This window comes from Podarcis liolepis, assembly GCF_965112155.1.
Source record: "Podarcis liolepis genome assembly, chromosome: 3".
Lineage (NCBI taxonomy): Eukaryota > Metazoa > Chordata > Lepidosauria > Squamata > Lacertidae > Podarcis > Podarcis liolepis.
Window position 1 is genome coordinate 17,544,968 of NC_139557.1, and position 13,691 is coordinate 17,558,658.

General features: G+C 39.8%; 1 protein-coding gene across 9 annotated transcripts in view; it reads right to left on the bottom strand.

The window, feature by feature from the left end:
* The window catches only part of TASP1 (taspase 1), a 66,267-nt gene that overhangs the window by 34,956 nt on the left and 17,620 nt on the right, over positions 1-13,691 (bottom strand). For all 9 annotated transcript variants that reach the window (XM_083495673.1, XM_083495675.1, XM_083495670.1 and 6 more), the window contains 4 exons: positions 7,756-7,876; positions 7,213-7,297; positions 5,312-5,391; positions 886-992 (listed from right to left, as the gene is read on the bottom strand). In XM_083495673.1, coding sequence (XP_083351799.1) covers positions 886-992; positions 5,312-5,391; positions 7,213-7,297; positions 7,756-7,876 — 393 coding nt within the window. The remainder of the gene's footprint in view (positions 1-885; positions 993-5,311; positions 5,392-7,212; positions 7,298-7,755; positions 7,877-13,691) is intronic.

A 13,691-nucleotide genomic window follows, 5' to 3' on the forward strand; every position in this document is an offset into this window, starting at 1 on the left:
CCAAAGACATGAATTTTTACATATGCTACTGTAACTTGAATAGTTTTTTGTTTTGTTTGCTTTTGTTTCTCCATAAAGGGAGAATCAGAGCAAGAAGTTCTACACCTCATTTTTCCTTTTTAATTACTGACAGCAAAACTATATTCAAAATATAGTTGGCAGCAGGTAAAAACTACAGTGCTGAAATGACCACTTAGTAAAGAAAAAAACCCAGCTATGATTTTTCTATAGAGGACCATTCTGGGCCAGGTCAATGCTGGGTAAATGTCCAGACATGTTTACCTACCTGGTATTACAGATTTCATCCCCTTCCAAATCCACAGAAAATGCTTTAAAGTGAGAAACGTTCACCAAAATCTTAAACTGGAGAAAATTTTTCAACAGATATTTATCTTTTCATGTTTGTATTTGTCATGCACATTCTGAAAAAGTGAAAATGAATAGTAAAATATATAAACAAATCATAATGGTAAGGCACACTTATTTGTTCTGCAAACAATAGTAGATTCCTTTGATAGTTCTGTTTTCATATTCCCCTAAGACGAGGGGGGGAAATTACTTATGACATATTGGCTATGAGTACAAGTGGTTTATCCTTTGTACACAGGTTATGTTCACACACAGATACACCATAAAGCTGATGCCAAAGGCCATGGAACTCTCCAGAGCAGCCTTCAATGAGCCAGAAGGGGAAACTGCTGGAAGGACAAGCAAGCAAGCATGCCTGCATGCACACCTCTGTTTCCATTAAAATATAATGATAAATAATACTGCAACATAGTGTTGACTATCAATTCACAATAGCAACAAGAACTCCCAGAAACTTCAGTCCTTGTCACTGTAGTGATTTAAGGTTGACCAACAGTTTTCTGAACAGATACCAACCTTTTCACTTGATTGTCTTCTTTTCTTCAACTGAAAAATATCGGTTTCCACCTTTTCCGCCAATTCCAGTTTCCTCTTGTTCCTCTTAAAAGCTGCTAAACTAAGTCCTATAAAATATTTAATGGCATTTTAATTACTTAAGAATTAAACCGAGGACCCCTTCTTTAAACACTACACTTTGGTACTGGCAACAATAGCCCCTACTCAGATCTATGTGCAGATTATATTTCATCATGTCCACTGAATAAGCATGGATTTATGAATATCAAAAACACAAATTACTCAAAACCTGGCCTAGCTGGCATGTTGCACTAAACCACAGCTTATTTTAAACTAAGGTTTAAAGCAAATGAGCAGGGTGCACACTGCTCTGAACTCCCTGCTTCGCTCTTCCCTCTGCTAATCATTTGCTGCAACAGGGAAAACTAGAGACTAGCCTCATGTTATGTGCAAAACCAGTGTTTTTAGTTTGCTTCTTGGCTTCTCAATCATGGTTTGTGTAGGGAAAACAAATCACAAGTGCTGGATCCCACATAACCCAAAGCCAGTCCAATTCCTCCCCAGTGTGAACAAAGGTTAGCAGGGGGAGCAGTGAAGCAGGAACTGTGGAACAGCATGAACTAGCATGCTGCTCATTCACATTAAATCACAGTGAAAATGTGTAAACTAGGTCATTGATGAAATGCATATAAAAGCATTCACTAATTTTATTCTCAAGGAGCCCAGGCTTGCTATTTGCCATGTTGCTGGCTTCCTGCATAAGGCCAGAGTAGCTGGTGTCGAGTATACCTCAGCTTGTCTACTGGGTTCAACCTCACTATTGTTGTTGTTGTTTAGTCGTTTAGTCGTGTCCGACTCTTCGTGACCCCATGGACCAGAGCACGCCAGGCGCTTCTGTCTTCCACTGCCTCCCGCAGTTTGGTCAAACTCATGCTGGTAGCTTTGAGAACACTATCCAACCATCTCGTCCTCTGTCGTCCCCTTCTCCTTGTGCCCTCCATCTTTCCCAACATCAGGGTCTTTTCCAGGGAGCCTTCTCTTCTCATGAGGTGGCCAAAGTATTGGAGCCTCAGCTTCACAATCTGTCCTTCCAGGGAGTACTCAGGGCTGATTTCCTTCAGAATGGAGAGGTTTGATCTTCTTGCAGTCCATGGGACTCTCAAGAGTCTCCTCCAGCACCATAATTCAAAAGCATCAATTCTTCAGCGATCAGCCTTCTTTATGGTCCAGCTCTCACTTCCATACATCACTACTGGGAATACCATAGCTTTTCGTATACGGACCTAAACTTACCCAAAGTAAGCCACTTCCCCTATTGGAAGTATTGAGCAGCATGGCTCTCCTTAAAATGTGATCAACTCTAAAATTTGTGTTGAATATAATTGTTCTTAATTTCTCTATCTTATAAATAAAAATGCAATACAGGCAACTCCCCGTTTGCACAGGTGCTGCATTCCAGGTCATTTCGTGCTTGTGTGAATTTGGAAACTTGTTGAAAAAGCCTGCAAGCACCCCATTCGACTCTCACTGCCCCACATCCGTTCTGCACTTTTAGTGACATTTCAGTGAAATTTTTATGATACTTCCAAGTCACTTCCAGGGGCAGCACTGTGAGCATGTGCATGACCGTGCACATATTGTTTCCGCCTAAAACAGGAGTTGCCTGTATAAAAAGAATGCTAGCCAATATAGAGGGCAAGGGTCTGCAAAACTGCTCTGCTTTGAACAGAGGATTCACAGAGAAAAATCTCAAGAGGATTCAAGCAGTCACTCCTACATTTATGTATCTAGCTTACTTATTTCATTTCTTTGTTTCATAATGGAACTCACAGAAACATACAGGTCTCCCATCAAGATACTGACCAGGCCCCTGCCTTGCTAGCTTCATCATGTGCCTTCAGAACATGCACTGGGATCATGGCTGTGGCCTTGCATTAAAAGGAAAGGTTGCCACCTTTCAAACTCTTCTAATCATCTTCATCGGTTGGGTATCCAAAATAGTGCCCTCCAGGTGCTATAGGATTACAACTCGCATCATCCCTGACCATTGGGATTGATGGGAGGTAGTCAACAGCTGGAGGGTACTGCATTGGCCATCTATGGCATTTTGACCTTTTATCTCAACACAAACTCAGCTTTATTCTAACAAAAGTGGGGGTCAGCAATCATGGTTACACCGTCTAAAGATGATTAAAAGACTCTTAGATGGAATTCCCCCTCACAGGGAATTTAAACATTATGTAAATGAATACGCACTTGTTTATTTTAAATTATTTTTTTACCCTGCCTTCCTTGCAGATAATCAAAGCAACTTACAGCCTATCAACATTTGCAGCAGCATTAATAAAACGTACATGCATGAAACAGTGAAAACTTCAAAGGATGCTGAGGATATTTCTCCCCATGAGAAATGGGATGTCACTCCATCTTCAAAGGAACGCTTTTCTTGATAATAGACCTGAGGTGTTGACTAGCTGCTTTGTGGACACACACTGCTTGTGATGACATCTGCCAAGATCGGGAGGGCAATCCTTTTGCTCTCTACGATGGACAGGGTGCCTATCAATTCTCTATTAGTATGTCACCCTAATCTATGGCACTTAATGTTTATGTGAAAGAAACATTATAAGACTGAACACTCCTTTTGTGTTTCCTTTGATAAGCTTGAAACTGTTAGCTCCTCTAAAGAAATCTCTTTGGTTCAATTGTTCTTTGTCTCCAAATGGTTCAGATCTGTCAGATTCATCACTTGATTATCTGCTGCAGATCACGTAACACAGGACAGAAGTAGACGGTGGAAAGGCTTACCTACATAGTGCATGTACACTCATGTGAGCTGTATCCTGACCTTTGTGAATAGTCAGGAATCAGCTACCTGTCTGGATACCTGTGGAGGGAGAATGGCAACTACCAGCAGCAGGCCCTGAAGTGTAAGCTGGCTGGCCTGTGTGTCAATCACAGATATTATAAATTCTTCCCATGAGGGGTCTGAAGAAATAAAGCACAGGGAGTCACACAGAGTATATCTGTGCATTTAAAACAATTATATTTGTTTTAAATAATCCGAATATTTTTCTGAACTAGATGAGCAAAATTTATTGATGCACAATTATGGTCACTGGTTTGTTCCAATGACTTATTTTATATCTAAAAATCAGTATGCTTCTGCTTGTTTGAACTTTAAAAAAAGACTTATCTTCAATTAATGTATCAATGGAAAATAACCCATACTTTTTTTTAAGAGGAAGATTTTTTGGCCACCTGTTGGAGACATGGTCTTTTCAACTGGTGATTATGCAAGTTTGGTGAAATTACCCTCTCAAATTCAGATTGGTCAAAAATTTATTATTAAGTCAATTCCCCCACCACCACCACCACCCTCAGCCATGTACAGTGGTACCTCGGGTTAAGCACTTAATTCATTCTGGAGGTCTGTTCTTAACCTGAAATTGTTCTTAACCTGAAGCACCACTTTAGCTAATGGGGCCTCCTGCTGCCGCTGTGCGGCCACTGCACAATTTCTGTATTTATCCTGAAGCAAAGTTCTTAACCCGAGGTAATATTTCTGGGTTAGTGGAGTCTGTAACCTGAAGCGTATGTAACCTGAAGTGTATGTAACCCGAGGTACTACTGTATTCAGTTTAATTATACTCTAAATTTTCAGAAACATTATTCAGATTCATTCTAATTGCAGTGAACTGAAATTAAGCAGGATAGGCTTCGCTAGATATCCTACAATTTCACAGGCCATGAGCAATCACCATGTCTATTTCACCACCAGCATTAAAGCAACAATATTGTCTGGAATCACCAAAACAAATTTAGAAACATGATAAGCCCTAGAAATAGTTTTAAGTGCAATCACAGCAACAACAAAAGAGTATGTTCCTAATCCTCAGAAAAGCAATCTGACTCTGGCCAATCATACAGCACCCTCTAGCAGTCATTTAATGGAGTGTACCAAAAATGCACTGAAGTGGCTGAAGCGGTACTGCAGCTTCCCTTCTAAAGCTGGCTGGGGGTAAAATGATTGGCAAAAGAAAGATTACAAAGCACAATTACTAGAGAGTCAGCGAGAGTAAGCTTGTTGAGCAAAGCTTTTAGGTCAGCAGCTTATAAACTGCGTAACCAAGGAGAGGCAGAGATGAAAATAATTAAGAGTACGTATCTGAAAGTGAGACTGACAATATAATGAAGCTGCTGAAGCTTTTCAAATGCTACACCACCAATTACACTATTTAAAACCTCCTTAGCTCCAAAAATGATATTTTGGCTGTTATGCAGATAAAAATCCAGTGTGACTACGATTCTTTAATCTGAACAGTATCCAAGTGTTTAGTGGCCTAGATCCCACTGATTTGATTGTTTTCTTGATTGTGTGCCTTAAGCTTCTCAGAAGAAGAATTCCTAGGAACAGTTTACTCACTTGTTGCCATGACACCTGGAGGGCAGGCAGGTATGCCGTGATCCACTGCCCATCTGAAAGCTCCTTCGCCAACTAAAAAACTAGCAATGAGGAAAACAAAAGGGGTGGGGAAGACAAACTTTGACTAGGGATGCACTTCAGGTAAGGTTAGCTGCAGCTTAATTACAAGGTTTATCATGTCAGGAAACTTCACAAACGTAATTCAATTTACAGGTTTAAATTAAGTGAATAACCCCATACATGATTACTCAGAACTCTGCCCCTCTAACCTCATTGAGGCTTACTCTCTAATAATACAGCCTTCCCCAGGCTGGTGTCTTCCTGCTGATGCCAAACCCTCATCACCAGCACCTAGCCAGCATATCGAGGGGTCAAGAATGATGGGAGTTATAGTCCAACAACATCTGGAGAAAACCAGGCTGGGGAAAGCTAGTCTAATGTTTTGGGTTACAGCCTAATCCACCTCTTCAAGTTAAGAGGCGCTAGTCTTTAGCCTTTATTTCTGGAACGTTTAAAACGAGGCGGAAACTAGGAATTAACAGTAAAAAAATGAACACAGAATTATTATGAGAACTTCTGTTGTTACAACAGGCATAACACAGTCCTAAGTAATGAAACAATGAGACGTTCCACCCCCCCCCACACACACATATTCAGATCAGTTGCTCGCTACAAGTTGCTGCATTTCTTATTTTTGTAAAATGAAACAGCAACAGTTGTCCTCCTGTTTGTTATTGACTGCACAAGGCTCCAAAGATGGGTGTTGTGATTCTTGTTCGCATGACTAGCAACAACGAATAGGTAGCCAATTATTTAGGCCAGCTACTATTGCAACTTGGTTAATTATTGGTTATTAACACAGCACACAAAAATGTATCCGGTTTATCTTAAAACCTGCCACATACCAAATACCCTGGAAAAGCCCAGATTTTTGTATTCTGAGAAAAAGTAAAAACCATTTCATAATACCCCATGCATCATTTTGCCACTTGGTTGTTGCCTCTTCAAGAGAGAAAAACCCAACTATTTCTAGCCCTCTGTGAAGAGAAGTATGACTGAACATGATCCCTGTTGAAAATAGCATTGGGATATGACATTGTTTTACCGCTAAGGGTCAGGGGCTTTAAGCACTTTAGGCTCTATACTCTATCATGTCCTGTCTGCTAAGCTGAAAAGATCTTCTCCTTTGTCAACATTCTATATAGACTGTTGAAAAACTTATTTCAACCTGATTTCTCTGGCAAGATTTTTCACCTATTTTTACATTTATAGGTGTATAATATAGCATGTAAGCTAATCAGCTTGAACAGGATATTCAGACCATAGTTAGGCTATTATTATTATTAAAAAAATTATAATAAACTTCCTTATTCTTTCACACTTGAAAATTATTACAATTGTAGCGAATGTGAATAATTATAGTTCACCTTCAAATCTATACAAAAATTAAATCAATGTGAAACCATTTTCTCCTCAACAAAAATGAGGGCATATGCTGAAAGTTTAAAACTCTGGAAGCAAAAGGAGAGCACAAATGTAACATTTCACAACAACAAGCTATGTTTAGCTTTGAGGTCTGATTTATTGGATTTTTAATATTCTGAACCCGAAACATCAGAAATAAAAGCTTAGCAGTGTAAATATCTGCATAAACAACCACAGAGGAAGAAATTCAGACTTACAACAGAATATTAAAGATAAAAGGCAAAGTTATGCTATTTACAGCTGTAATAAGCGTGCAAGATGTTCCAAGATCAACAACAAAAAGCCAGTCCTCATCTTAAAAGCACGCTATTACTGATGCACACTAAAAAGCATCAGCCTTCTTTTAATAAGAGTAACTTTCAAATATTGTATGCATTACTGCCCCAAATAAGAAACAAACAGAACAAAGTAATTACCAAGGTGGAATTCTGCCAGCAGACAGCTTTCCTTTCTGCCCTTCACACAACAATCTATTTGCCACGGAAACAGGATTTTTGATTCCTAGGAACAGGAAGAAAAGACATTTAAGGAGATGGTCATGCAGTACTCCAGATAGTTTTAATTACCTTGTATTTAAACAAGTTATTCGGGGGGGGGGGAGTTCATTTATTCCTTGGCTTTGCAATTAACATCTCAAAAATAAGCCTTATTTTAGCACCCCAAACACCAGAGATGTCAAATTAAAAACAGAACAGAGACTGGATAGATGAAGGCAAAAACCTTAAACTAATAACACAGAAAGGGTGAAAACAAAACATGGCTAATAGCCATCAAACGATTATTTTGCACAATGCCTAAAAACATATGGTGCTTGCTCTTCGTCACATGCAATACTATCCATGTAATAGGATTTGAAGTAACATTATGCACCATGTTTATAGCGTATTAGGGCTCCAACTACATACTCAAATATCTTTTTGAATCTAAACATTCCGTCTTCTAGAGCTTGCTCAACATACCACTGAGAGCGCCAACTGCTCCAAAATTGAGTGATTTTCCATCCATGATACTGGCATCACATTCTATTTCACCCAAAAGGTTTAGGTTAGACCCCATTCCTGCATTAGTAAAGGGTGAATCCTGTAAAGAAATGTAAAGAAAGAATGCATGAAGGCAAACCATCCATAATTATGCAGATTATCAAAGGAGTTAAATGATGAGTACTGGGGCCAATTGGCTTCCCAGCACATGCTGTTCATCCCATCAGCTGAAACTCAAGTTTCCTTACAGGAGAGAAGCCAATGAAGGGTGCAGAGTGAAGAAGAAGATGCAAAGAATTGGCAGGTGGCGAAAAAAAGCAACTGTGCTTTCTGCCTTAAAGAGGGCTAGGATGGGAAGTATTTGAGACACTTTCTGCAACAACTGAATTATGAGACCAGAGAAATAATTTCAATGGATTCCAAACATGAAAATTGGCAGAGCATACGAAGAGTGTGAACTTGGGGGCGGGGGGGGGGGGAGAGAGAGAGAGAGAGACTCTGGTAACAAATGCTAAAATTGCATCATTATTTTAGTGTCAGACTTCATCCAATATACTGGAAGTAGTTCTAACACATAAACATGCATCCCTGCATTATCCACCAGAGATTTCGTCTCTCTCTCCGAGAAACAGTATGCCAAATATAACCTAAATAAATATGGGAAACAATGTGTGTCTGTACCTGTGCCTGTAGAGAAAGACAAAGATAACCATGTATAGGCAACTCCGTTAACATGCACTGTGATCCAGAACACAACCCCCGTGCAAACGGGGAGTTGCCAGTGTACAGTTTACCATAGATAAAAATAATTTGATTGTTCCAGCTAAAAATGGAGAAAAAGACAACTGCTTCTCAGTATAGCAAGAATAAGTCTTGTTCAGGCAGTTTCATTTAGACTTTTATGAATAAATTTAAGCTTTACATATATGCATGGAAAGTAATATGGGACCTCACACACCGTGCAAACATGTGAAGCATGTTAGAAAAGAGGCTCCAAAGTAAACTGTCTATATATAGTTGTGCAACCAGAAAACCAAGGATGTAGCCAGAAATTAGCCAAATCTGTGCATATTGTCCAGGATCCTAACTGTTGCATTTATAGTGGGGGCTTCTCAGCCACTACTCTTCCAGTAGGAGGAGGTAGTTGGGGGTTAATAAAGCTGCCACCACAAGGAAATTTGCAATTATGGACATTTTGCATCATGGTGAAGAGATATGGCCACCAGATATGAATTGCCTAGAAGAATTTGAATAAGGGTCAGTAAGGTACACAGCTGAATGCAGGGCTGTGTGAAACATTTGGGGACTTGCAAGCTGGATGATAAAGTTATGCGCTTAATACCTCTAAAATAAAGGATAAAGTGGTTTCTCCCAACTCCACAAATTTGCCACCCTATTGTTTTCTTTCTTAACTAGCCATTTTATTATCACATTTACACATCTCATAAAGGCGGTGTGGCTTAAGAAACAAGTCTGTCAAACTACTCATATGGAAGAAATTCTCATTTTCCCAAAACTACAAAGCAAGTAACATCTTTGAAGTGTGGAAATAAAGAGTATTTGTCATCATAACCCTTACGTAGGCCAGCAGGAATCAGATAATCCACAGCTATGATTAAAGTACTTTGGGTTAGATCCAGAGCAAGTTAGTCAAACTCTGTCCCTATTGAAATCAGTTGGACTTCTCTTAGCCATGCCTAACTTTTCACACATATTTCAGTGGAACCTTATTGCAACAAACTTAACTGGTATCCCTTTTACTAGAAAATAAACCATATAACACAGAACAGTCAGAGGATGTTAATTATTCCAGCTACAAACATTCAGTTCCATAAAAGACCAAACAAAGCCTTGAAAGCAATGCCATTTTTAAGATGAGGCCATTAATCTGCCCAAGTTGCACTGTCATTTCTCCTCCTCCTTCCATCCCAGCCTCCAAATTAGGGAGCAACATTTAAGGACACAATCGATTTCATTTCTTTAAAAAATACCACACAACAACTTTGCATTCCCTAAGCAGTATGCAAAACACACACAATCCTCCCAAACAGAATGATCATGGGTTTGTTCTGGTGAATAAGCAAGATCACTCCATCACAATGAGAGAATAAAGATTAAAAACATCAGCCAAAGCATTTGTCAACCAAGTCTTCAGAGCTTAAGGCATAGCTTATCACACTGAAAATGAGAATTATGTCATCACTGACTTATTCCCATAACAACTGCAGTTGATAATTCTAATCATATAGTGTCAAAATAAATTTCCCTCGTCACATGTACTATCACTTACATTTCTTCAATATTTTCTATCCAATATTTATTTGCAAATATATCGGCAGTTTCATAACTGGGCTCAGTGCTGTAACACCTCAAGAAGTTTCTGAATTCTGAGATTCCAGTACAGCTTTTCTTTGCGTGTACGTATCATGGTAAGACATAGCTAATTGTTGACTGGGGACATGGGGCTTCCCTTCCCTTGTGCAACTGGAAGTAACCATCAACAATCCCTAGCTTAGTGTTCTGTCTAAACTGGAGATATTGGTTTGGTTTGCTTCAAACAAACTACAAAGAGTAGGCAAGGCTTGTTCCTGCCTTCATGTTGTGGTTTGTTTGGAGCAAAACAAAACCACAATCCATGATGCAGACAGAACGCTAAGCCATAGATCATCGATGCTCCCACATGCACTACGGAAGGAGCGAAGCAGCAGCAGCAGCAATCTCCACACTCACAGAACCATTAACTAGGTTTACCATGATATGGAAACTGGGCCACTATGTGCTAAACGTTGTTTCAGTGGCCAGTTTGATTAACACCTGCTTGCTCATGCACAGGGCTAATATTACATACAATGCCTAAAGACCAATCATTAAATAATTACAGTTATCTATCTCTCTATGAACTGTCAAAAACAAAATCTCAGGCCTCTGGGACATATGAAGTTGTTGGTTTTAGATATATTTACATACATTCATACAGAGAGAGAGCTTCTGCGAAAACAAATCCTTACTGTTGCATTTATGAGACTGTGTACAAACCTATTGTAATCACAGTAATAGCTAGCTAGCAGTGTCCACTGAGCACTTCAGCCACCTTCAGGAAAGACAAAGCTATAAAAGGCTCTAGAATACAACCTACTACATTCCCAAACACCTAATAGTGTGGCTGAACTAGGAGCCAGAGGCACTTTGTGGTACAATACAGAGACTCTATCACTATAAGCAAGCACTCTCTCATTTCTCGCATTTACTTATTGTCAGCTCTTTCTCAAGCACTCAACTGGCTACTTACAATTATATGAAAAGAAGCCAAAGGGGGGCAGAGATCAATAAACTGTATTTGTTTTGGAAGTATATATAAATACTAACTTTTTAAAATGTGGTTACGTAATTGGTCTCCCCAGTTTGGAGAACATGTGACAGTATGAATACCTATTTCCTAAAAGTGTCAATAGGCAATGATCATTAAGACCTGCAGCATTAATCTTCAAAAGTTGTCAAGTGTCAATGGAAGGAAATGACAACTAAAAGGAGAGAGTTTCTGTGAACAAAACAGACAAGAGGAATGCAATGGCAGAGATAATGAAAGCACATGCATAAAAGCATAGATGTTGTGGAGAAGACTTATGTTAAGATACTGAAAATATAAGAATTCTGTATACAATGACTACTTGTTTTAGATATTATTTTCCATAAGCAAATATATATTTATGTTTTAACTGTCTATGATCTGGTCTGGCTGGATTCCAAGGTGAATGTATCTCACTCCATGTGTCTTGCGTAGATGTACTAGAGGAAGAATATAAAGAGAGAGACCTACTGCTGTCAGTACATGATGGCAGACAGTACTTTAAGGAAAGTCTGGACTCAGCAGAGCAGCTGAGGGACTGACCTGGAGACAGGTCCTAGGAACATCACAGGATTGTAGAGTTGGAAGGGACCACAAGGGCCATCTAGTCCAACCCCCTGCAATGCAATAATCTTTTTGCCCAACGTGGGGCTCAAACTCACAATCCTGAGATTAAGAGCCTCTTGCTCTACTGACTGAGCTATCCCACAACATCAGTAAATTACAGCACCATATGAATTTCTGTTCTCTTCCCATTTCTGTTCTGCACAACCCAAATTACAACTTTTATTTATCTCTCTACTCTTGCTAGAAGTGAAACATTCCTCAAAACCAAACTGCAGGTGGTATTTTACATCTGTGAAGAAACACTGAAATGGTTCAATAAATTAAAGTTACACAAATAACTGGCAACTAATTAACAAGCAAAATAAGCAGATCAGATCAAAGGTCTGTGGCCAATGCAACGAGGCAACTTCTTAAATTAGCACATGTTCCAAAAAAACAAAGATATTCTTTTTATGAAGATCAGTATGGAAGCCTTGATCACAGTGCTGGAAACAAACTCATAATGGCAATTCAAAGACTCAGTGGGTTACAATATGCCATGATTAATGGTATACTGGATTGAGCTGGAGGAGTGTCTCTGGTAAGGGATATATTCTCTGTCCCAGAAATATCTCTGTATTGTTTGAATTAAGCCTTTGAATAAATTATGGCATTGATGTAAAACAATTTTCAGATATCTTCCCTTACCAAAAAAAAAAAAAAAACTTTGTAAATTCACATGGGTTAAAAACATTGTAAGTTATTTGGAAGATAACTCAGTTCATACAAAAGCAACCTCTGCAAGAGGGTACCACCCTGCTTGTTGATGTAAGCTCATGCCAAAGTGTTGTCAGTACAAATCACAGGTGCATTCCGTAAAGAACAAAAAAGGCACCCAAAGCCTGTTTAACTGTGGTCCCGCTTGATGAGGTGGTAAACGTAGGACTCACCAAGGGTAAAATCAACACTAGCTGCCTATCTCTGGGAAGACAATAATATCACTTGGTGGGGTAAATGCGGGACCTACTGCAATTGCCACTGAGGAGTGAAGGAGTTCATTTTCACGATAATGGTGGTCTTCCTTGATGGAGTAATGCAGGACCCTGCCAGATCCACCAAGCAATAAGGGTGCTCAGTGTCCAACAGTGGTAGTCCTGCTTGATGTAGTAATGCGAGACTCACCAGGAGGCCAAAAGGGAACCAGGAGAAAATGACTAGGGAAACCACCACCACCACCCCGGGAAGTAAAAACAAAGAAAGGCAACACACAAATTGAGAGCCAGTGTGGTGTAGTGGTTAAGAGCGGTAGTCTCGTAATCTGGGGAACCGGGTTCGCGTCTCCGCTCCTCCACATGCAGCTGCTGGGTGACCTTGGGCCAGTCACACTTCTTTGAAGTCTCTCAGCCCCACTCACCTCACAGAGTGTTTGTTGTGGGGGAGGAAGGGAAAGGAGAATGTTAGCCGCTTTGAGACTCCTTAAAGGGAGTGAAAGGCGGGGTATCAAATCCAAACACAAGGTGTGGGTGGGTGTTTGTGGGGAAACACAAACATAAAAAACCAAGAAGTAAACAACAAACCTGACAAACACAGCAAGGGAAGAGGAGGAAATAGAAGGAATGAACTCACAGCAAACGTAGAGGAAAAAAGGGAATTTTCGCCAGATAGGCAAAAGACCCATCCTATTCCATCTAAGGCAGGGAAGATCTGGAGGGCATGATGACTCTTCCTGCTGGAAGAGGAGGCATAAAAAGAGAATGTCCTCCAACACAACAGAAATTCACGGTAAATAACATTTTCACTACAAACACATAGCGTGCTCCTACTTCTGCTTCTCCCTGATAACAAGCAGGGGCAACAAACCAGGATTCTTAGATTAACATTACATTCAAATGAGGAATCATGGTCTGTTTCACTTCAAACAAGCCATCCTCTGATGCCAAGGCTCACTGCTTCTGGTTTGAGAAAAGCACAGCACAATCCCCAAGTGTGTTTCTAAGCCTTTGATTGTGGTGCATCAAAGTTG